This window comes from Tympanuchus pallidicinctus, unplaced genomic scaffold (genome assembly GCF_026119805.1).
Source record: "Tympanuchus pallidicinctus isolate F22 unplaced genomic scaffold, pur_lepc_1.0 scaffold4, whole genome shotgun sequence".
Taxonomy (NCBI): Eukaryota; Metazoa; Chordata; class Aves; order Galliformes; family Phasianidae; genus Tympanuchus; species Tympanuchus pallidicinctus.
Window position 1 is genome coordinate 50,121,677 of NW_026294758.1, and position 24,582 is coordinate 50,146,258.

The 24,582-nt window shown below is 38.8% G+C and overlaps 2 protein-coding genes and 1 long non-coding RNA gene across 9 annotated transcripts in view; 1 reads left to right on the top strand and 2 right to left on the bottom strand.

The window, feature by feature from the left end:
• The window catches only part of CERT1 (ceramide transporter 1), a 72,331-nt gene extending 51,439 nt beyond the window's left edge, over positions 1 to 20,892 (bottom strand). For both annotated transcript variants that reach the window (XM_052701419.1, XM_052701418.1), the window contains exons 1-2: positions 20,770 to 20,892; positions 17,253 to 17,387 (exon numbers count right to left, since the gene is read on the bottom strand). In XM_052701419.1, coding sequence (XP_052557379.1) covers positions 17,253 to 17,387; positions 20,770 to 20,865 — 231 coding nt within the window. In that variant the 5' untranslated portion in view covers positions 20,866 to 20,892. The remainder of the gene's footprint in view (positions 1 to 17,252; positions 17,388 to 20,769) is intronic.
• The window catches only part of LOC128089734 (uncharacterized), a 104,510-nt gene that overhangs the window by 51,738 nt on the left and 28,190 nt on the right, over positions 1 to 24,582 (bottom strand). The gene's annotated exons all lie outside the window — the stretch shown is intronic.
• Positions 21,275 to 24,582, top strand: part of POLK (DNA polymerase kappa) — a 32,092-nt gene continuing 28,784 nt past the window's right edge. Inside the window, exon 1 of one of the 6 annotated variants that reach the window (XM_052701412.1) lies at positions 21,275 to 21,371. The gene's annotated coding sequence lies outside the window, so the exon portion shown is untranslated. Of the gene's footprint in view, positions 21,515 to 21,534; positions 21,651 to 24,582 lie in introns of those variants that run through there. The other 5 variants (XM_052701414.1, XM_052701411.1, XM_052701416.1 and 2 more) reach the window with 5 other exon arrangements.

Consider the following 24,582-nt stretch of genomic DNA (forward strand, 5'->3'; position numbering starts at 1 on the left):
CAATTAAATGCATTTTGATTAACTGAGAGATTTTTTAAGAATTTTAAGAGTTACTCAGGCAGAATATAAATTTGAAATTGTATGTCCTTTCATCTCACTATCTTGTATTCAACAACTTTTTATAAGTCAGCATTTTCAGTCTTTTAAAATGTTGTAGGAAGGGAAAAATGTTCATTTGCAGTTTGAATCTGTTAAGGATGAAGAACTTTGCAAAAATTACTTTAAGATGTGCACTTCCTGAAATTTGGCTAAGATTTTTCACTTGCTCTTCTTGAGCTGAATAATCCCAACCTTTGCAAACTCTGTGCGCTGATTTTCATTTGGAAGCTGAAGTACAGTTTTCACGGGTACTTTTAAAATTAATTCTTTCAATCCTACAACTCAAATTCTTTAAATTACTTTAACTTAGGTTTTAGTTAGCATCTCAACACAGGCACCCATATAAAGCGTTCATACTTTTTTTTCCCAATTTGTTCCCACTGTCAAAATATTCATCTTGGTTTTAGTTTCATCTCTCAAACTGCAATATTTCTCATTTTTGATACATGCTGCTTAATGCTGAGCCCACCAAAAATGGTGTTAGAGTCTTTGATTTTACTACCTGCTATTTTACACTGCTTTCACTAACTTCCTCTTCTTCTACTGCACCAAGTTATTTTCTGAGGTTCTCAGTGACACATTTCTATAGCTTTAAGATCTTAGACCCTCTGTGTTTAACTTGAAGTTAACAGTCCACCACTTCCTAAGTTATCAATTATTCATCTCTGTCACGTGTTATGCATCCTTCTATTGCGAGTAGTTCCACTTGCTCATCTGCTCATCTAAATTTTGTTGCAAAATTAACAACACTTGCAGACAAAGCTGAGTGTATTCTGATACTGCCTGTCCGCCACTATATTACTGTATCCTATACACACCATTCCGGGACAATGCATGGACCAAGCTGGAAATTGGAGGATAGAGGGGGTTCTGCCATTTGAGTGAATACATGTAGGTGTGGAACCCACTGAATGACCTGTGGGAACATATAGGGAGATACACAGATTTTGTTATGTGGCAGCTGCTCTGATCTCTTTTCTGTCGATGAAGAGAATGCTAGTTCAGATATTGTGGAACTGGAGAATTTTAAGAAGCCACAGAACGTTGCAGGAAGGAATTCCTGAATTCCACCTGAATCGAAAAACTGGCAGATGAGCTGTACCTTGCACTGTGAAAAAGTAACACTTCACTACTGGAAAAAAAGAGTGTATATTCAGCCCCGCTGAACCAACAAGCATCATTTATGACAGTCTGGCTTGCATCTCATTTTCAAGGGCTTGATTGTTCATATCCGCTTTTATTAACAGTTGGACTTGATTTCAACTTTCCCTACCAAAATGATTCTATGATTAGAAGTAATAAAGTTGCTACTGATCAAGACAACTACATTTACAAGATACTTCAGGCTTGCAGTTACAGCTTCAGAGTTTCAACATAGTATTTTCATATTTTCTCATCAGAGGAAGTAAAAAACAAAACGCAACAATTCTACTCATATCCTGAGTGGAGGAGAAGTGATCCTGCAGTGGATTATCCCTATACAGATTCCAGCTCAGCACAGCTGAGAGTATTCAAATCAGTATTCAAAATACTTCAAATTCCATTTACATGGAAAAAATAATCTTAAGTGAATTTTACTTATGTGAGGATTGTTACTTTTTTAAACACTGAAAAAATCAGTGTTTTTAATAGCATACAAAGTAGAGCCATTAAAAAAAAAAACAAACAAACATAACTTGAACCAGAAAAAGATTGTTCATTTTCTCAGTTTTCTATTAAACTTTTGACTGATAACTTCCTACATGAAGAAAGAATGAGAAGTTCTGTTCACTTACTTTAGGCTATTCTAAAAGAAAGGGAAAAAAACAGGTTTCATATTTTAGCTTAGATCTATCACTAAGGTCTCTGATAACATTTAATAGTTAATTGATCAGTCATTCAGACCTTTCAAGCTTCCTACTTGAAGACAATTTTGTAAAACCTGCATAACACAAAAGGCATTCCTTTAGAAAAAACACCTCATCTTAAGCAATCATTACTTACAATTTTGCAACAATTACAATAGAGACTAAAACATGCAGAACATAATACTTGCTTTTAACATAAAATTACTCTTCTCTGGATACTGTTCATTCATTTGTGAAGTCTTAGGACAGCGATAATTTAATTAACAGAAACACAATGTGTTCTAGTTGGATGAATATGAAAATTGTCATCATTAATTCCTCTGGAATCTGTCTTGAAACAGTCTTTTAAATTAGACTGAAATTTAGAAATTCAAGAATATCATGAAGTATTAAGAATTACATGCAGCACAAGAACAAGTCTGCACATTCAACTAAGGGCAAAATCAACATGGAACTATGCTAATTTTTTAATTTCTTAGTCTTGAGTGAAAAAAAATTACTACCATCACAAAACCCAAAAACTGTGTCCAAGTTTCAGCAATAAAACAGCTTTGTAGCTCTGAAGAAGGTGAGCATAGCATTTGTCTTTACTGGGTTTGTATATAGTATTAAAGTACATAACACCTGTGTATTGTAAACTGCAGTTATCCTGACAGCAATATACAGCATTGCTTTAACAACTCTGAAGCAGTTGCACTCATATAAAGTTGTCTAGCATCTGAATCACACTTGTGCTACTAGTGTCATTCCCATCTGAGATAACTAAAGAGCAGTGATTCTCATTTACTGTAGACCTGTATTTTGTCTAACGTCCTAGTTCTCCACTCATTATTGTAAAACAACTTGCTTTTAGTTCTGCAATCAGAATAGCAGCATAAGTACAGTTAATAGTTGTGATGCGCAGGCTTGAGTTAGATTTATTATAAACTGTTCCAACTTCCTTCTGTAGAGAAAATAATACCATTTAGAGCAGTGAAAAAAAAATGATTTAGTAAGCATAACTTTCTTCATTCAAATATTATCCCCTGCCCAAGAGAGCTCTTGAAAGTTATGAAATCTATAAAAACACTTAAACCTGCCTTTGTGATTTGTTTTAAGGGCCTCAAATCAGAGAGCTGTAACAGGAAGAATTCTGTGGCAGTGCAGTCAGCTATGACTCATGAGACCAGAGCTGGCTTCAGACTTCCTCAGTAACTGCAGCCAAGTGAACGTTTCTTCATATAAACTGCCCTTGCTTGTTCGAAATTTAAGAGTTAGTACAGGTTGGCTTTATACAGAAAGATCTGGGTCATTTGGTGCCTCTATTTCAGTAGGATTCTGTACAGCTACCTCAGAATAAAGCTCTGAGGCATACAGAAAGGACATTAAGGACTGCTGGAGGCCATTTTTTTGTAGCACTTTTTTTCCATGGAATAGATTTAGGGTTTTTTTTTTTTTTTTTTTTCTAAATGCTGGCTGCAGAAGGAGCACTTGCCACATGCAGGCTGCCTTTGTCTCAGACTCTTGAAGGCTGCTAAACACACCCTTGAAAAACTTCATGAAGGTTTTCAAGTGCTCCTGTTCAGTGTCATGCCACCAGTGTGTTTTGCTGCCCTGAGTTTCAATTGAACGTACACTGCGTGGGGCAGCTGGGGAGGTGGGGGATATTTGGAGAAAGCATTTAAAGTTCTCCAACCTGCTTTATTTCCTGGGGCGTATACAGTGACTCCTACTTACTAACTACTTCCCTGTATGTGTGATAAAAACACTCTTCTCATCCTTGCTTCATTTTGGTTGTGAAAAGGCAGTAGGACATACACTGGTATCAGTACAGATTTTTCTTCTTGCAATACATGAAAATTTGCTATATCCTTCCAGTCTTGTCAGGTAGGCTGGCCAAGAGCTATACCACTTTATCACTGAGAGCATACAGCTGAGAGCATACGAAGGAAGGGAAAACTATGCTTAGAATACAATGACTTTTAAAATAAAACACATCAGTGAAATAGATAGAAACATATAGAATGTGGAGAGAAAAAGAAAATACTTCACCCAGTTATAAGAGACTAAAACTCATCTAGACAGTAGAGAAAGGCAAAAGACTCAAGTGATGAATAATATCTCATGATCTGTGCTAGATACAAGAGAAGGCAACCAAAGCATTTTCAGAAAACAAGGGAATGCAAGGAAGTTTGTCCACAGCTCAGCAGAGATGACAATCTAACAGATGATACAGAAAAAGTTATTTTTCCAGTTCACAAAGTTATTAATAAAAATGAAATCTTGTCATCAAGAGCAAATCTTTTGAACCATATGTGATCTGTTCTTTTTCTGAACTTAGACAAAGTTGATCAATAAAAACACAATGATTTCATTTTATTTATTAGTAACTTTGCAACAGGTTCTCCTTCAGTAAATTCTAAGACAGATCCTAGAGGGTTCTTCTGCTGTAGTCTGCCTTTTTCTTTTTTTTAAGAAAATAAAACAAAAAGGAGGGAAATAATGCATCTGATTGCAGTTGCCAGAAAAGCATGAAAAAAAAAAAAAGCAGTTAATATTTTTATTTTATTGTAAAGTCATTATCATATCTTTGATCATACAATAAATTATTTTATGATGGTATATCATGCATTTGTCAAGAATGAATAATGTTATGCCTATCTAATGTTCTTCTGATGCCTTATTTGACATTCTATGGAGATTTCCTTATCTTGAATTAACTAGTCTAACAAGAGCACTAGTTCAGTTGGGTTTTAGGTAACACAAAACTGCAGCAAGCTGAACGTGTCCCTGTTTCTCAGCAGTGAATGGTTAAAACTCTACCACACTGTCCGATTCCTCCTCCTCAAAAGAACAAGGGAGGAAATACAATGAGAGAAGACTCATAGGATAAGACAGATCAGACACAGCATAGGGAGATAAGCGTAATTTATTGCCGCTTACTAACATATTAAAGCAGTTTAAAAGCAAACTAAGAGCTCCCTTCCCCAACCTTTTCTACCTCCTCTGCTTGAGCAGCACAGGGCATCACGGCTGCAGTCAGTCCATAACACTGCTCCAACAAGGAGTTACTGATCCCACACAGGCTTCCCATAGGATATTCTTCATTCCCCTTACCATTACCTAACTCTGCTACACAGACATGATATCATTGTAAACAGAGTCCTGTTGTCTTCACAAGTTATTTTCGAAAGCATTTGGCTTTGTGAGAGCAAACATTACAACCACCGTTTAGTATAAATTAAGTGAAGTCTCAAATATTGCAAATATATTTTTTAACCTATTAGTTACTCTAGATGGAGTTCTCAGAGTGTAAATAACTTAGTGTTATACTTCACTGTTTAACATTTTGTGCAAAATGTACTGAAACCATGAGATGTGTCAAGTTCAAATTTATTTCATTGTGAAACTTATTTTTTCCTAAAACAAAATCCAGGTAGATCTAAAAACATGTTTAATTCGAAACAGCCAAAATTTGCAACAGAAAACAATGCTTTTACTTCCTGAATTCCAAAATCCATGCCCACTTACTGTTAAATTAGCAGTATTTTTTTTATAAACTGTTGAATAAGATTATTGCAAGCAAGCACAGATTTTTTTTTTTTTTTAATGTTGTACTGAACACACCATTGGCTGTCCTACGTTTTGCCATCTAAATGACTCATCATTGATATGGTAGATGTAAGAATCTTAGTGGCACATTTACACGCGCAGAAAAGTCTTAGCAAGGATACTGCTTCAAAAAAAGAAAAATGAGCCTACTATGTGTTTTTACATTCTTTGACACTATCCAAATATCTCATTTAAGATCTCAGGTTTGGACAGCTGCCTTCCAAAGAGGCAGCTGCCTTTCAAAGATTTACTAAACACATTTAGAATTTTTTCTTTTCAAACTAAAGTAGAGGCCTGCTGCTCTTATGATAGTTGAAGCACACTGAGCAGAATTTATTATTAGTCTATTAGTACAGTAGCATCTGTAATGACAGCTTAGTTAAACCCATTGAAAGAATCCTCTCATATGAGAACCATGTTTTTAACTCTAGGACAAGTATACACTGTATGTGTTACCTTGGCAGTTAAACCACATTTTAAATTTGAAGCCTACAGTTCTCAGGAACAAGCCTGGTCAATCTAGTTTTCTTCACATTCAGCAAATAGGTTCCAATGCAAGAGTGATCAAATAAAAAATAATTTTTATTATTTGGTATAGAATCATCTATCCTACGGTCCTATAGTATGCATCTTTTTAGTATTTTTTTCAGTTATTTCCCTATTAATAATATCTAATTACTGTGTAGTATTAAGTCAAGCTGTAGTGGTTTTTATGTAAACGTACCTCTGATCCGTGCTATTTCCAACTGCTTAATGAGAAAACAATGACTTCTGATGGGAATTAGACTACAGAATGGAGTGCTCTGCAGAAAACTGCATGTGTTGCTTCTCAGTTACCTATTAGGTCTAAAATGCCTGCAATATCCATCACTATCATGCATCAACCATTGGAAAATATCAGAACCCTATCACCTGAAAGAACCCTAACTTAGAATTAATTTTAAATCGCTAAGATAACCTTGTAAGGAATCTTATACGGCAAGATGTTAAGGAGCTATTAACCAGACAAAAAACAAGGCTGCTTCATTCTAGAATCAGAGAATGAAAAAAATCGCATATCACTTTACAGAACAAGGAAATATAGGAGCAGGAATTACACATCCATTGCTGCTTTTGCACTGATAAACTATCTTTTTGTTAAATCCCGTATTATGTACCTCAGCGCACCATGGAAGTTCTAGAAGCTGGGCAGGAACTGGTTGGAGCAAAGTCTTAAATGGTTTCACAAGAGACAAAACCCAAACAGGATACCTGGCTTGAATACAAAAGCCATGCTTTGTAGCAGTGCAGTTGAGTTGGTATAGAGTACAGCATGCTAGCCTCAGACTCCTGGAGATAGGAATGGAGAGTCCCTATCTGATAAAAGCAGGGGAATTGCACCTAAGCACCTTGCCATACCCAAGAAAGCAGCTAAAGAGACTAAGATTAATTTTTAGTTGCACACCAAATAATTGAAGTTGGAAGAGACCTCTGGATGTCATCCAGTCCATCAACTCTGCTCAAGCTGGGCTACCTTGTAGGTTGCACAAGACTTCCCAGTCGTTTTAAATATCTCTAAAGGAGACTCCACAATCTTTCTGGGCAACCTGCTCCACTGCTCTGCCACCCTCAGACTGAAGAAGTTTCAGTCACATTCGGACAGAGAATCTCATATTTCAGTTTACTCCTATAGCCTTTTTTCCAGTGGTGCCCAGCAACAGGACAAGTCTGGCTTCATCTTCTTGACTCAGTCTCTTAGATTTGTATACACTGATGAGATTTTCTCGATCTTCTCCAGGCTGAACAGGACCAGTTCCTTGTAAGAGATGCCCTGTCCCCAGTCATCTTCGCAGCCCTCCATCGGACTCTCCTCAATAGTTCCAACTTATTTTACTGGGGAGAACTGGATACAACATTCCAGGTGTGGCATCATCAGTGCTGATTTGAAGGGGACAATCCTTGACCTTCTCGAAACACACTTCCTAATACACCCTGAGACACTATTGGCCCCCTTGGCCATTTGGGCATACTGCTGATTCATGGTTAACTTTCCACCAGAACAAGCTATCAGGTTGTTATCCCTATAAGCTCTCCCCAGCATGTCAATCCTCAACCTGTACTGATGCATGCAGTTGTTCCTCTATATGTGCATGATCTGCAGTAGTTATAGTTGAACTGCATTAGGTTCCTTGGTCTGTCCAGGTCTCACTGAACAGCAGCAAAGCCTTCTGGTGTATCAGCAATACTTTCGAGATTCACATTATCAGCAACCTTGGTAAGGAGGCACTTCGTCCATTTGTACACTAAGTTAAACAATTCTGAACACAGAACAGACCAGGTGGCTAGCTAACACACCAGCAGCTAGGCCCCAGGTGGCTGATCACAGTCCTCTGCGCCCTGCCAGATAGTTAGGTCTCAATGCACCTCACTGTCCACTCATCCAACTCACACTTAATGAGCTTACTCAGGAGCATGTTGTAGGAGACAGTGTCAAAATTCTTCCTGAAGTCAAAACAGACAACATCCATTGCTGTCCCTTCACTCTCCCAGCCAGTCATGACATCATAGAAGATATCATATTGGTCAAACATGATTTCCCCTTTATGAATCCATTTGGACTCTTCTCGTCACGTTTTTGTCCACACACATCTCTGAAGATGGCATCCAGGATGAGCAGCTCCATCACTTATCCAGATATGGAAAAGGCTAATTGATCTGTAATTTTCTAGGCCTTCACTCTTGCCCTTTTTGAAGAGTGTAAAGCCACCGGCTTTCTTCCAGTTCTCAGATAACCCTCCTGTTCACTACAATCTTCCAAAAGACAGGCAATGGCCAGCAATAACATCCATCAACTCCCTCAGCAATTCGGAGTGCACCCAATCAGAGCCTATAGACTGTAAGAAACTTATAGAAGTACAACCATATATGTTTTTCTATAAATGCAGTATTACCATTACTAGCAATAGGCAACAAATCTGCTAGCTATGCAAGGCCCTGGTCCTGATCTGTTAGGCTCATTATCAATTTTTCATAAGGCATACTCTGTGAACTATGGCTTGGTACACCAGGTGTCTCATAAGTACCGTGCAGATTAAACTCTAGATAACAGCTTTTCAGATATGAACAAATACGAAAGCAAATGCCCCAGAACCACAATTTAACTGTCAATCACTGGCTAGAGAAAAAGTGAAACCTCCAGAGCTACAAAGACTGCTTTTGCTCTAAGTAGAAGTGCTAGACCAAGGGGAAAAGCCATCAACGCAACCAATTAACACGGCAAGGCCTCATCTGTAGGGTGGCAAAGTAACATCTAATCCCCAGACCAAAAGCTAGAATCAAGGACCTAGAAGGTCAACCATTTAAGAAATCACAAACTGTGAGGTGGCAGAAGATGCCAACTTCAATCCAGTGCATGTCTGTCCTGCTCCTTCCTTTCCTTCTTAAGGAGCTCTCCAGTGAAACTGCCTCGACCTCATCAGCTAGAATCATCATGAGCAAGGACATCAAACTAGCCATACGTCATTGCTTCATGATATTGCATACTTACAGTAATTTCAAACATACGAATTGAAAACTCATTGCTTTGACTCATGATTTGTGTGCAAGAACTACTGCACAGTGATGTGTAAGAACTATTATAAGCACAAAGAATGTTGCTAATGTCAGCCTAAAAGCCTGAGTACTGAAGTTTAAAATTGACCTGATTTGTCGGAGCTTAGGCTGAACTCTTCCATTTCACCTAATTCTTCGACATACATACACAATTGTATTTACAGTCATATAGTTTTCAAACAGCTTTTCACCTTCTGCAACTTAAAAGAAAGCTTTCTGTGTATATATGTTAGACAATTCGTAAAACAATCTGGGTTCATAACTGCCAGAGACATGGGGCAGTAAATCCTATTCAACCACTTCTCTTAGCTGGGGAACAATGGTAGAAAAACATATCAAACAGACTAGGGAGTGGCTCAAGAGTGCCAGAAGATTTGATCTAAACCACATTGATTAAAACTAGTATAACAGCAAAAGCAGCTTCTGAAGTTCGTCTGAAAAGCAATCTAAAAGATGAACTTGGAGATGCAGAAGGAACACTAACAAAGTAATCCGAATAATTATTTTGTGTGCAAACAAGCAAAAAGCTGATGAGTTATTAACTTTAGGAGGTAGCAAAAAAGGAGGTGGCCTGGTGTAGCAGCAAATCAGTAGACGTAAGTGACTATTCTGAGCATTTTACTTGGCACTCCAGGAACACATTTCAGGAAGTAAGGTCTGGTATTACAAGTATACTCAGCAGAGATGTTAAAAATGTCATTAATGGCTGTCGTAAGACAGAGCAGGGCAGCTAAGCAACTCCAGAGGGGAGGAGAAGCACAAACCAATTGAATCCACAAACAATAAATTAACTATAAATAAGTCTCATGGAAGACAAAAAAACAATCAAATTGAGCAACAATATGGACTGAAAACAAGACTGAAAAAAATTCAGAGATTTAAAAGCATAGCATTAATACCAAATGCAAGCACTAGAATTGTTTAAGTCTTGTAAGAAGAATTCAACACCATGAAAATGCACTGGTACACTCATGAGCAGAAATAATGATCCTGAATTAGACATCAATTGTGGAAAAAAGTCAAGGAGAGGAACAATATGTTAATTAACAATAAAGTGGACACAAGTACTCTTGGATTACAGTCACAATTTCAAGTGTGTGGGAACATTATTACATTTGAGTCCTAAAGCAGAATTCTTCAGCAATATTAGGTAATCTCAATGTGTCATTTAACACATTTCATTTTTTTCTAGATCCTAATCATATCGATGAAGACTTTCATAATAACTGGTTTCATTTATACTGAATTGGATGCTTATTTTTCTATGTCTCATTTAATTTCTTCAACCCACACTACAAAATAAACCAATTTGTTTACTTCCCTCCTCACAAATACTTGCCTTTTGCTTGCCAAGAATATTAACATTTCGATAACCAAAGGGCAACATTCTGCCATTTTCATTTTGAACATCAACTTAACCATTGCTGGTTCAGATTCAAAGACTGTCGACATCCATATACAAATATACAGAAGTTTTGAATGCAAAAAATAATTGCCCAGTAGAATCTTATGTTTCAAAGAATACCTGCCTGCTGCAGAAATGCTGGCCCGGTTTCATTTCCTAGGCATCAACTCTCTCTTCATCAATCTGGCATTTTCCTCTCCAACGTGCAACCATCTCAAGACTTCCAAATACAAACAAACATTCCTGACAGCACTAGTATCTGCAGAGTTTCCTCAATGGGCTATCAAGAATCTCCAATATTTCAATCTCATTAATGTGATATTTTCCACTAACTTGAAAGTAACAACTTTTTTTTTTTTTAAACAAGACAAAGGCTAAAAACATTAACTGCCTCATGCCATAAATAAATCCCTATTTATGGTTTGTATTCCGTGCCTTAGTTTACCCAGATCATCTTTTTAATAACAATTAAGGCTGAGGAAGCACTTTATCAAATTACATAAAATGAATTAATGCTCATCACGTCATACTGAAACAGACTCTTTTCCAGCCTCAGACAACTGAAAAGAAATTAATATATTTCCACACAATTAGCAATTATTATGAATTCACTGCTATGCTATTTCTGTCAAGGGCAATGATTTACAGATTAGGTTTTTTTAAAAAAAAACCTTTCAAAGAAATGCTATCAGTTTGTACTCCACTCCACTAGCAGCTGACTGAATCAAACCTGTCAGTAGATAAAATTGCTAACTACATTATTCTTACCATATACAGTTTTGTTAGTAAGATCAAAGTTCAGAGCAGTAGCTAGTAAACGCTAATCTAAGATTTTCTTGCGTCATTCCTCCAAGAGGGTCCACTTCTATACCTCACTGTTCCAACACCTTCCAAAGCATTTCATGTTGTATAAAATTATGAAAATAATAAAATAACAAAATTCAATAATAAAAGAAACACATCACTGCACTGTTAATGTCACAGTAAGTTCTGAAAAGTATGTTGTAATACATGATTCTTCACATAAGAAGTGCTTTAAGCAATACTGTTTTTTAAACAATAAAAAAATAACACTTCTATTTGAAATCTTATGTGCTTGTAGAGTTTAAGATCTATTGAAAGAACTCTCACAGGAAGCTTCTGTATCTGTTTCAGTTGACAAATGCATGAAGCATCCTCTGTAAACTCGTCAATCTATTTTTAAAACTGTCAAATGCTACTTCCCTTCAAAAGTGTTCAACCTTATTAATGGTGGCCAGCATTATACTATACATAAATACTAGTATAAGGGTGACAGTTAAACCAATGATATCTTAAAAAAGTGAGGAATTTTTAATTATTAGCACTGGCTACTAGAAAGAACTACTTTGCTGTTTCTTCAGAATGTACAATGAAACGACACGCTTAAAATAGGAAGCAGTCAAGTTCTCTCTTCCATGTATAGTGTTCAAGTTTTTTTTTGTAAACTGGGGCTAAACTGTGTTTATTCTACCCCTAATTTATAACAAACTGTGTTTATTCTACCCCTAATTTATAACATGAATATTTACTAAGTTCATTGCAATAACAATTTTTTTTTCGTTCAGGAAAAATAGCTAAGATAACTTGTAGGCTGAATTGTCTAAGATGAACAAGCTGACTCTCTGGTAGACTTCCTGCTTTCTGCCTTGCCTGTTTCTAGCTCCAAACATCCAGAAACAGACACAAGAAATCTAAACTTTCAGTAACAAGAATGACTTGCAATCTGTGTATTAATATCATTGCTTGTCTTTAAGGCAACTTAATTCCTTTATTTCCTTCTAGTCTCTACAAAATTGTTCACAGAAAAAACACCCATTATGTGAAATGCATTCATTACTCAATCCTAGTTGATCCATTTGTAAAAGAACTAAAAGTCTCTTTACAGCGTAAGAAAACAGTGTTAAAATTTAAGATAAAACCAATAGTATATTTCCATTACAAATTTAACACAAGTATACATAATCTCAAAACAACAAAAAGCAAAGCAAATAATTGCACAATTACTACATCTTATTTAAGCTACCAAATTAGAAATTTAAATGCTTTTCTACAACACAGAGAGTACACCAACCAATGGATGACATCTGTCTAAAGAGCTCAAACTTGAGATGGAACAAGATTTTTTCAGTTCTTCTTGTGTTAGTCTTTTTCAGTTAGTCCTGTTTACTCTTTGTATTTTTTCCTTACTGTAGGTTATCAAGCTTCAGCATTCTTTGAAACTGTCAAGTGTGACATTTCTCTAAGTGCTTTTCAAAATCCTCTGTACATAACCAAGAGCTGTTCCAAACAGACATGCTTTTCGTTGAAAAAACATAGAATTCAGAGAAACTCTTTGACTTTAAGAATTTGTAGTCAGGTTTGAAAATTTATTAATATAAATTATCACCAGGATTAAGTATTAGTGCTGGCCTTCCTGGGCGACTGTCTGGAGATGGGTAGGTACAGTAGATCTCCAGAATTCCCTTCCAGATTAAGTTTTTCTACGAATATCATGTTACTTATTCAGCAGTCACTGAATAAACAAGACCCTCTACACAAAGGCACTGATGGCACAAACATGGGAAACCAAGCTGAAGATAGTATAATATGAAAGGCTAATTCTACTGGAAGTTGGATTTCCAACTCTATTAACCATTTGTATGTTTTGAATGACAGACTCTGTCCCTTTACAACTACAAACCTAAGCTCAAAGACCCACATCTAGAGATGCTATCAACATCCACTTCTAACCTTGCTCCATAGAAGTCGCCATTAGATATGAAGAAATAAGGTTTTATGGTAATGAGGGACATCTCGAATAAGCATCACCTGATAATCAACTCCAACAATTACTCAGGATGTTCAGGATGGAGTAATAGAATGAAGTTCAAGTCTTCATACATCAACTTTTCTTTTTAAATAAATACCCAAGATTTCTCATGCCTTGACCATTAAGCAGAATTCATGAGTTCAACCTTTGCTCTGTTATAAGCCAGTCAAACATTTTCAAAGTGGTTTTCCTCAGCTGTCTTGAACAAATCAGCATCAGCTACTGACTTCCACTGTCCTCCTTCGTAACTTACAGTACATAAATTCTTCACAGTTCTTTATCTGTTGTGATCCAGTAAGGACACACAAAATATTCTTCCTTTGGTCTCCTATTGCAGAGAAATCAACTCAGTCTCAATGGTTAATATTCTGAGTTGACCAAACTCAGTATTTCCTATTGGACTAATGACAATTGTCTTGACACATCAGTTCTAGAAATATGACATTGTAATTCTAGACTTAAATATCTGAAGTTACTTTAACAAGCTAATTTAACAAGACATCTTATAAAATACCCCTGTAGAATTTGCTAGTGATCTCTGCCCAATGTGATATAAATGATTAAAAAAGACCAGAAGGGACTGTGGTTTTCTGAATACTAATTTTACATCTCATAATTAATCCTATGACTAATCATCAGGCTGATATTAATCTCTGAAAATACAGCATTACCACTACTCAGTGACAGAAGCTAAGTTTATGCTTATGCATCAATAAAGTGTGGACATTCTGTACTTCAAGCAGCAAAGGGAACTCAAAAATCATTGTGCCCACAGCTGAAAACAGTTATGTGCACAGCTAATCTAAATACTCAGAAGAAACTTCATAAGAATACAATCATTTCGTAAGTGTAAGCACTACAGGCATCAACACCATACAATTAGTCCCCACGTATTGCTCTGTACTGAAGAAAACCTGATTGTAACATATCAGGTTAAAAGGGAGACAGTTGTAATGCCATACTCTCGATCAGCAAAATGTACAGCACTGCAAGACACTGTAGGAAAAGAATACATAAAGAATCCAACTATTGAACATTTTTAGCTGAGCATTTAGTCACTAAGAAACTCAGTTTCTCTCTAGCACACTAACCTTCGACATACAGTAAAGAGCAAGTTCCATTGATATCAAAAGTAGTTTTCCTGTTACCTCAAGATTTTATAAGGTATTGACCTTCTCCTACACACTAAATACATGCTGACTAGCTTATCACTACAGTAAGTTATTACATGAACGTGAAAGTAAAGATTAACAGGAAGAATATTTCAAACATTTGGAGCTGTTGGAAAGGGTCCAAAAAAAGGTCACAAAGATAATCAGAAGGCTGGAGCACCTCTCCTATGAAGAAAAGTAGAGAGAGTGGGGCTTGGAGAAGACTCCAGTGGAGCCTTTCATTGTTTCAAGGGGTCCTTATCTGCAGGGAGATTGACTTTTTGCAAGGGTGGATAGTGACAAGGTGGAGGAAATGGTCATAAACTAAAGGAAAGGGGTTTTAGGCTAGATGTTAGGCAGAAATTTTTACTTGTAGAGTAGTGAGGTATTAAAACAGGTTACCCAGAGAGGCTGTGAATGCCTCACCCCATAAGTGATCAATGCCAGGTTGGGTGGCCATTGGGAAGTCTGATCTAGTGTGTGGCAGCCCTGCCAACAGCAAGGGGTTGGATACTAGATGATCCTCAGGGTCGCTTCTTCCCCAAGCCACTCTATGATTTGACTATAGTTATTTTTCTACTATTAAAAACAAGATTAAAAAAGCTAGTTTTTACAACTCAACTACCAAATCAGTAGTATTCATTCTTAAACTCTGGCCCAGATGAATAGCTTCTGAAAAGCAAGTGTTTTCTTAACAGTTTTAAACAAATTTCCATATACTGAAGATGCAATAAATGATCTGACAATATTCCTGAACCTCTAATACTGAAGCAGCAATCACTAACCGCAGCTAGAAATAATTAACAGAAGTTTACCAGGCCTCGGAGATGCCATTTAAAACTAAAATCAAGCAACTAAAGCACAAAATACTCCTCACAATGCACAATTCTTAATGAAAACCGAACTAAAATATCAAGTTAACTTTTAGAACTGTACCCTCTTCTCTTTTTCTCTCAACATATTTTCTCAGTATACCACTGAAGCTCAAGAACAACAACAACAACAAAAAAATCAACTATTTAACCCTGAAGTATCCCTAAGGTAACCCTAAGAGAATAGAAAAGTTACCTACCTGTAAAGAGGTTTCAGAATTAACATTTCCTTCTCAGAAGACAAAATGCTTCCCAAATTCTCCACAAAAAGTGCAGTATCAGCACTTATCCAGTAGCAATAGTGCTGTACTATTTCACACCACAACAACTGGAATTTGAAATGCTATGATATGCTCTAAAGTATGGATTCCAACCTTTTGATTTGACTAGCCTGCACTGACTGAAGAGGAATTATTTTGGGATGGATATTAGAAGAGTTTTGTTACTTGTACCCTTTTATTTTTAATTCAAACAAAAAAACCACAAAACCAGCAGGCTGGATGTATATGCTCCAACATATACTTCCAGACCTCTCTTGGTCTACTTCCTTGTCACCACCTTCCTGTCTCTGTCCAGTAAACACGTTAAGCCACTTGCTAGTTAACAAGAGACCTTTTTGGAACTCTTGATGAAAGGCTGAAATAATAGATGACCATGAATACATTAAAATGAGTACTTCTCCTTTGTCTTCCCCAACTGATCTTGAAATAGCACATTCAGTGGAATTAAATTAAATACATTAAATACTACTGTTCTTGTATACTTATGTGCCACAGAGAAGATGAGCTAAAAAAGTCCAAAGGAAGGTCATGAAGATGATCAGTGGGCTGAAGCATCTCTTCTATGAAGAAAGGCTGAGCAAGTTGGGGCTGTTCACTTAAAGAATCTGGGGAAACCTCACTGTAGCCCTCCAGTACCTAGAAGGGGCCTTCATGGAAGACCTCTCGGTCAAACAGTCAACAATCAGGGCAAGAAGAGAGATTTAAATTAAATGTTAGGGGAAAAATCTTAACTCAGGTGTTGGTAAGACACTGGAACAGTTCACACAGAGAAGATGAAGATGTACCTAGAGATGTTCAAGGCCAGACTAGATGGAGCCCTGAGCAATATGATCTAGTGAATGGTGTCCCTGCTCACAGCAAGGGGGTGAAACTACATCTTTAAGGTCCTTCTCAACACAAACCTTTCCATGTGTACTCTGTCAAATAAATGAACTAATTAAAAGTAAAAGAAAAGCTACAGCATGACTTCAGTAAGGATTAGTCAAAATTAATTCATTAGATTTTTAAATCAGCAAAAAAAGATTTTTCTTTATCCTGTAGGGCCATTTCATCACTATGGGATTGCATCTGTACATAGGTACTGTACTCTTATCAGCATAATATTGAGTCTCTAAGCATTAGGCAGAAACACGTCGCATTTAGAGAAAGAAGTAAGCAGCAGAATGCTTTCCTTTTGGAAATATACAAATTCAAGTTCAGAAAATTAGTAGTTGAAGAAATACCATTTTTTTTTTTTCTTCCAGTGCAAAGTGTAAGGACTGTGAGGGATGTAAATTCCTTTGGGAAGTTGTTTTCATGTCTCAGTTTGAGACCTGGAAAAACAATACCCCTTCCACAGAGAAACTGTACCCCTATGCACAGAAATCTTAAGCATAACAGAAAGCTGCTTATTGCAATCTCAAATGAAAATAGCTTATTTTCTAATTAGGAACTCCTTGCCCTGCTCCACAATGTTGCAGGATATCACTAACTTAGTATTAAGTGATGTAACAGAATAAATAGCTATATCCATATTTGCTTTCACTAAATATTAGCCTACAACAACATAACACCCAAAACATGAAAAGACAGCAATAGCACTTACTGTAATCACAGCTTTACTCAGGCAGATAGAGCCTCTGCAGCCATATTCTGTTTCGTCTTCAGACTTGTAATAACTGAGTGTGTTGGTTTTCAGAACCACCCACCGATCTTGCCATCCATGAATGTAGTTGGTCCACTATAAAAAAAAAAATCAAAAATCTGTTAATGGAAAATATAAAAATATTTTTAAAATTTTGTTGATATTTCCAAACTTTTCAAGTATCAGGTTTTTTTTTTTTTTTTTTTTTTTTTTTTTTTAAGTTCTTACCAATTGAGAACATTACACTTCTGATCAGGACTCCTGAAAAAACACTTTTGCAAGTCACTGAAATATGGTACTAAAAACCCGTTGCTTCCCAGGAACAGGAAGATAACAGATGTCTTTGATGCAAAATTGTCCCAAGGCCACTTAAACAAAGGTACCAATGCAGTGATAAACTGGGGGACACAGGAGGGGAACACCAAACATTCTACCTTGAATTTAGACTTGTTATCTTAAATCTGAATAAGATGAACTGCCAAACTTAAGCAGAACATAAAACACTTTATTTATATAAGGTGACTTATACCAAAGTGATTTTACCAAATTTTCTAACTCTTCTCATATGAAAGCATACATGCCATTATCCTACCAGTAGAGCATATAACCATTATAGCAACTAAAGTCACCAGTTCTTCATCAATTTGTTACTACCCACAGATACTGCTTTAGGTTTTAATTCCATAACTACTTCATCATTAAGATGATAATTACTTGTCAGGAGACATCGAATCATCCTGTTACTAAGATCTTTCCAGGGACTCAACATTCACGTATACAGTGCAACTGACATTCCAGGAACAGTCCTAGATTCATCATATAAATGCACTGTTATGAGTTGACTAATGAAGTCCTGATTATTAATATCTTATATTTGCTACAACTTCCCAACACAAAGAACTACACCCTGCAGAAGCATACAGCACCAACAGAGCATCACAACTATTCTACAACTCTGGTAACACACTGGTGCTAGGACTTCGAATGCAGGGTAAAAAAAACAGAATTTAAATAATGGAAATGGGAAAACAAAAACACTGACAACGATTCTATCAGGAAAGCATTTCTTTGATCACAACAAAAAGACTTCCTAACCACTATTCACCATTTTACCACATTGAAACAGGGAGGGAGAAGAAAGTGGACCAGTGGGATAATTTCCACATTATATTACATGCATCAGTTAGCACATGTCTCATAACTAAATGTTAGCTCTTCTAATGGCAAGAGGAAGCCTAAGCACTAAATAGGACAACAAATTCTATTACCTGAGAAATTACTAGCTATCTTCAAGCACAGGTGAGACCTACATTTACTCACCAAAAATAAACTTTTTTGCAACCTCCAAATAAACTCAACAGCTACATTCAATATGAGCACTTCAGCTGTGTTTAGTATCTGAACCAATAGCACCAACTGTTACGAAGGTGTATTTGCACTGCATTCCTCCCTTTGTCTCTATTATATTCTCTGTTCCTACCAAATATGAAGTGCAAAGCCCAAAGGTATCTTGGCCAAAAGAGCATGGGACAGGAGAGAAAGCATCTTTCCCCCTTTAACACAGTTAAGCTAGGTAAATATAGCAGCCAATCTTGCATTTGCTGCTGCAATCAACACTGGCTGTTGCAACTGTTGCAACCAAAATGTGACAGGAATTAAGAGACTCCTTGAAGTATTCTCATAAAGAAAAAAGGTTTCTGCAAACAAAGGACCACTGGTTAAAGCACACATGTATCAAGACATTTCCATGGTAGAGTTCTTCATATACACCTTAAAGTTGTAAGGAAAATTGTAATGTTTGGAAACACTCAGAGAGCAGTGAAATGTACTTCTAATAAGTTTCTCTTTCAAAATTATCCTGTTTGCTTAAAAGCTTCTCTTTACAGAGTTGAAAAATTACTAAGCATACAGAAATGCAGCATACTTTCACTGATCTGCTATTTAATAACAAAGTTTTAAAAACAGAGACACACTCAGTAATCAGTTTGTAATGGTACTCTTCTATTTTAATTAATTTGTTTCAAGTATTACTGAGGTATTAACTAGCAAAAGGTAAAATTATCCCTCAAGTATATTCACTGGAACAAGTTTTACCATGCTTTGACTACTGAGATTACATCCCCCGGGTTTTCACAGAAAGGGCAACATCAACTACGTTTGGTATAATTATAAAAAAAATTACAAGTCTTGCACATCAGAACTTTATAAATTTCAGCAGAGACCATGACTTCACCCATTACTTCTATATTTGCCAATATAAGAACCAACCATATCCTAACAAATATTCAAGTTTCTAAGGTAAGAATCACCCAATCAAAAGAACACATTGTTAAGAAAAACCTACACTACTAAACCAAAACCTCGTGTTTTGAGTGCTGTCACATCTCATGACTCTCATCCTCTCCCATCCCCTACAGATGATAGGATCTCACACGAGAGCCTTCTCCTATCTCTGGATTTAGGAATGCTTTTAGACTGCAAAGCATTTATGACTCTCCCACAAACAAGCAGAGGACTGCCTCTTTGTGACTGTTTTCCTAGCAGTCAGGGCCAGTTATGAATTCAGTATCCCATGACCTGTGTGCTCCATGCAGGCTGATGCCCAGCCTTGCCACACAGGACAGGAAAGAACTTTTTTTTTTTTTTTTTAATTCAACATAATTCTGAAAGTACTTTCTGTAAAAATAAAATCTTTTTGCTCCCAAACTTAATGATTCAACACACAGCTTCAGAATTGCCCCCAAAGTAAAATTTCCCAGCGTCACTCTAAGCATACTTGCAAGTCATCTCATTTCCAGCGATTTTTAAGAAATGATAATAAACAGCAGCACTTCTATTTAAGAAGGGAAACGAGCCGTAGTGCCCTTTTCCTTCCTCTCCTCCCCTCCTCCCGTGTCTCCTGCGGCAGGGCTGGTTTATGGCACTGTTTTGATAGTCACACCGAAGGCTGCGCCGCTCCCGTGCCTGCTACTGAGGAGCGACGAGCGCGGGCCCCGGCGCAGGGCAGCGGGGAGCCCGCCGCACAGAGGATGCGCCCTGCGCCGCCGGGGACCCAACTCTCGCAGCGCGAGGAAAGGGGCTCCGCGCTGGGCGCCTTCCCAGCCCGACCGGGGCGCGAGGCCGCGCCGGCGGCTCCGCCCGAGGCGGGGCTCCCTCACGGCACCTCTCCGGGCCAGGCTACCAGGGGGGAGGTGAGCGGGCCCCTCCCGGCGCAGCGCTGTCGGGGACGTGCCGGTGCCCCTGCCGGAGGGAGGGGGCGCGGGAGGCCGGCGCGGCTCCCTGGCAGCCTTCGCGATCAGGTGGCAGCTGTTCCGGCCAGCGCTTCTGCCGGATACAAGCGAGCCCCGGAGCGGGGCGGCAAGGAGCTGACAGCCGGGATCTGTCGGCGGAGGAGGGGAGGAGAGGGGGAGGCAGCCGGGAACCGCCGCGTAGAAGGGAAGCGCGAGGCCGCCGGGTGCGGCGGAGAGAAGCGCCTTACCTTGCTGAGCACCCCGCAGAGCTCAACAGGCAGCCCGAGCTCGGTCTCGGGGTCCTCCTCGGAGCCGGAGGAGTTCCAGCTCTGGTTGTCCGACATGGAGACTCGAGCCGCAGCCACCGCTGAGCGGGAGCAGCTTCAGCGTCTCCTGCCGAGCAGACGGGAACGGCCGGCAGCGGCTCTACCTGAGCGGCACCGCTCTGCGCCCGCCAACGGCCTCGAGAGGCGGAGGCTCGCGCGGTTCCCTCAGAGCAGCTCCCCGGCCCGCGGCAGCAGCCACAACATAGAGGTGGCGAGGGGAGGAGGAGCGAGCGCACGTCCGCCTGCCGCGCGCTCCACTCACGGCGCCGCCGCCGCCGCCATCTTATGCGAGGCGGGGGGGGGCGCTCTGCCGCTATTTACCCGTTCCGCCCCCCGGTCGGCCCAGCTGGCGGAGCCGCGCTGTACACCGGGAGCTGTAGTCTCCCCGGCGGAGTCCGAGGCCGCCGCTGCGTGCGGCATGCTGGGAGTTGTAGTCCACCGTGCCGGCGGTTCCCCTCCCGCCGGCTCGTAGCCGCCATCTTGGTCTCGTCTTTCCCGTAGCGCTGGGTTTGTTCTCTGATAAGGTGGGGTATTCCGCTCCCTCCCCGAACGTGGGGCAGCAGTGCTGCCTGGACTGGTAGGAGCCGATCGAAAAGCGGCTGCCTGAGCTATCAGGTAGCCCGGTCCCTTGTTTTTACGCGCCTGCTGTTGTAGCTCAGGGCACCAGGTAGTACGCGGTGTTTTTTTAGAGCTCTGACTGGGATGTGTAACCGTGTTTGCGGGGGTAGAACCGTTTACAGAAGAAAGATGTGCCAGCTGACTGCTGTACAGCGCACGAGCAGATACAGCGGGTTGGAATGGACGTACGGTTTGTGCGGGCTCGCGTGTTTTTGCTTAATTCTCGGGGGGAAGAAGACGTCAAAAGGTTTGGGTGAGGGAAGGCTTAGCTTTGCAGTGCATGCTGCTGTTTGTATTAGAGGAATGATGCTCTGAAATCTGATTTTCTCTGACTGCCTCTCTGTGACAAACCATGGTGTGATTTTTCCCATGCGATGCTGCTTGAGAAATTACTTTTTTTTTTTTTTTTTTTTTTTTTAAATTGAAGAGCCTTTATGACAGTCCTACGTACATATGCGTATTATCCATATATGAGATAGGTAAACTTTTAGTAACATGAATACCATCTCAAAGTCTTTTGTATGAAGATATCTGCACTGTAATTATAAATTCTCTGTACTGAGTGTTAAAGCAGCACATCGCTGTCCTACACAACTGGAAATAAAGGGTGGTCACAGAAATTTTCTACTTCTCTCTGAGATGCATGCTTTCTGTCAGGGCTATTGTGGGTACTGTTTTTGACAACTTTCAGACTTAGGAAAAGCTGTTGAGAAATTAGGCCCTTTGCTTCATCTGCTATTTAGAAAGAAGTTATGCTATTTTTGCTTTGTATCTGTTGCGATGTACTGCATTTCTTAAGCAGGGTGGCTGACTTTTATATGTACTGATATGTGAAAGAATAATTTTTGGTTCTTCTTTGCAGCACATTTATGAAGTTAAATGGCACCACTTTTAACATCAGATTCTTTTCCCCCATCAAGTTCTGAATGAATTTCTTTTTTCTATTCTGATCTGAAAGCAGGGAGTGAACAGACATGTCTGGGCAAAGCTTTTGGCAATGATGGTGATGTGTGCTTAGCCATGCACCTTCACTTTCTTTCTAGGATTGACCTCTTGGTTGCAGTTGCTGTTACAGATCAAGAACTGCTGAACTGTAAGGGTTGTAAGGGATCTCTGTAAGAGATCATCCTATTCAGCCCCTTGCTAAAGCAGCTTCCCTACAGCAGGTTGTGCAGGAGAGCGCCCAGGGGGCTTTTGAATATTTCTGGAGAAGGAGACTCCATAACATCTCTTGGTAGCTTGTTCCACTGCTCCCTCACCATCACAATAAAGGAGTTTTTCTCCTATTTGGATGGAACTTCTGTTCCAGTTTGTGTCCCTTGTCCTGTTGCTGGGCACTGTTAAAAAGAGTGGCCACATCCACTTGTCTCTTGCTCTTTAGATATCTATTATCACTGATAAGATCCTCTCTCAGTCTTGTCTTCTCCAGGCTGAACAGTCTCTGGTTTCTCAGCCTTTCCACATAGGGAAGATGCTCCAGGCTCCTAATCATCATAATGAAATTATCTTCTTGTTTTTTTCTCCATTTATATCTGCCACAACCTCCTGGAGTGTCTTATTTTTTACCTTTATTTCATTAGTTTTTGTTCTTTAATCATGTGTTGAGAATGTGAATAACCTAAATTAAATTAGCTCTTCTCTGATATTCTAACCACCCTTTTGGTATATTACTCTTTGCCTATTACTTTTAGTGAGACCAAGTCACATCTACATTTCTGTGGTGCAATGGGAGTAGATATTCAAGGGAAAGATTTGGCACTGAGGACCTTAAGTTCATCCTGTATGTATTTTAAGAGGTTCTTCTTCTTACTAGCTCTAGTCTGGTCCCATGGCAGAATGTCCATTAGAAGATGGAATATGTCAAGCAATTAGTCTTATTGTTTAATTTATGAAGAATCTGATTTGTATGCTCCAACTCCAACCTGTCATACAAAGCCGTGTTAAGTGAAGATGATCTATCTAATAGGCTGCTGTAGACCACACATTCATCTTTACCTCTTCCTGTGTCTTCTTCATAGAATCACAGAATCAAAGAATGGTTTGGGTTGGAGGCGACCTTTAGTATCATCTAGTTCCATCCCCTTGTTATAGGCAGGGACACCTCCCTCTAGACCAGGATGCTCAAAGCCCCATCCAGCCTGGCCTTGAATGCTTCCAGGGAGGAGGTATCCACAACCTTTTTGGGCAGCCTTCTTCAATGGGCATTTATTTTGTGCTTGATTACTGTAATCATAATTTCACCACAAACCCTTGTATCCAGTCTGTACTCCTCATTAGTTAAAAATTGTAAGGACTCTACATTTCTGAAGATACTAGTCATAAGCATCACTAAATGAATAATTTTATGAATACCCAATTTTTCTTATTTTTATGCTTAATTTCCAGTGTTGTTATACTTTCAGCTGTACTGTCTTGATTGGTTGTTAGAAAAGCACATTAATCTTTAGTGTATAAATATTTTCTAGTATGTTCATGCTCATAGCTTAAGTTTAGGATTATTTTTCTTAAGGGATTCTTGAAGGAGCTTTAATTAAACATGACCATATTGCCTAGTAGCATAGGGTCTTGCGTATAAAAAATTCCTTCATTATTTTCCTTTTGGCTTAAAGTAATCAAGCATTTTTTCAGTACTTTAGAAATTCAGGGAAACCTTGCTTAGAAACTCGAGGTGAATGTCTTTCAGTTTAGAATAACTTGTGAAACTGAGTAGAGGCAAGAGAAGATACCTTAGTTCTTTGTCTTTGGAATAAACTCTGAAGTTCTAAAGTCATGGGATCTTCTGAACAGAGCCATAGAGGAGCTGAAAGCAGGATTTGCAGCACTATTTTGCCTGCAGAAAATTTATCATAAGTAGGTAATCCACTTGTTTCATTTTAGTTGGCTGTTTGTGTAAGGGAAGAATTATCCAAGTAGCTTAATGAATGGCATAACATACATAGTTTGACATCTTCCTTTCACGTAGCAGGCAGTCTCTTACCTGGTTGTTTTGCAGCGTGAATTTTCTTACTGCAGGCTTGGATTGTCTGTAATTTGTAAGTTGATGATTTCAGAAAAGACATGATTCTAGGATTCTGCTTCTAGAAAGCTTGTTCTGAGTATTTGGTTAGGATATAAGTT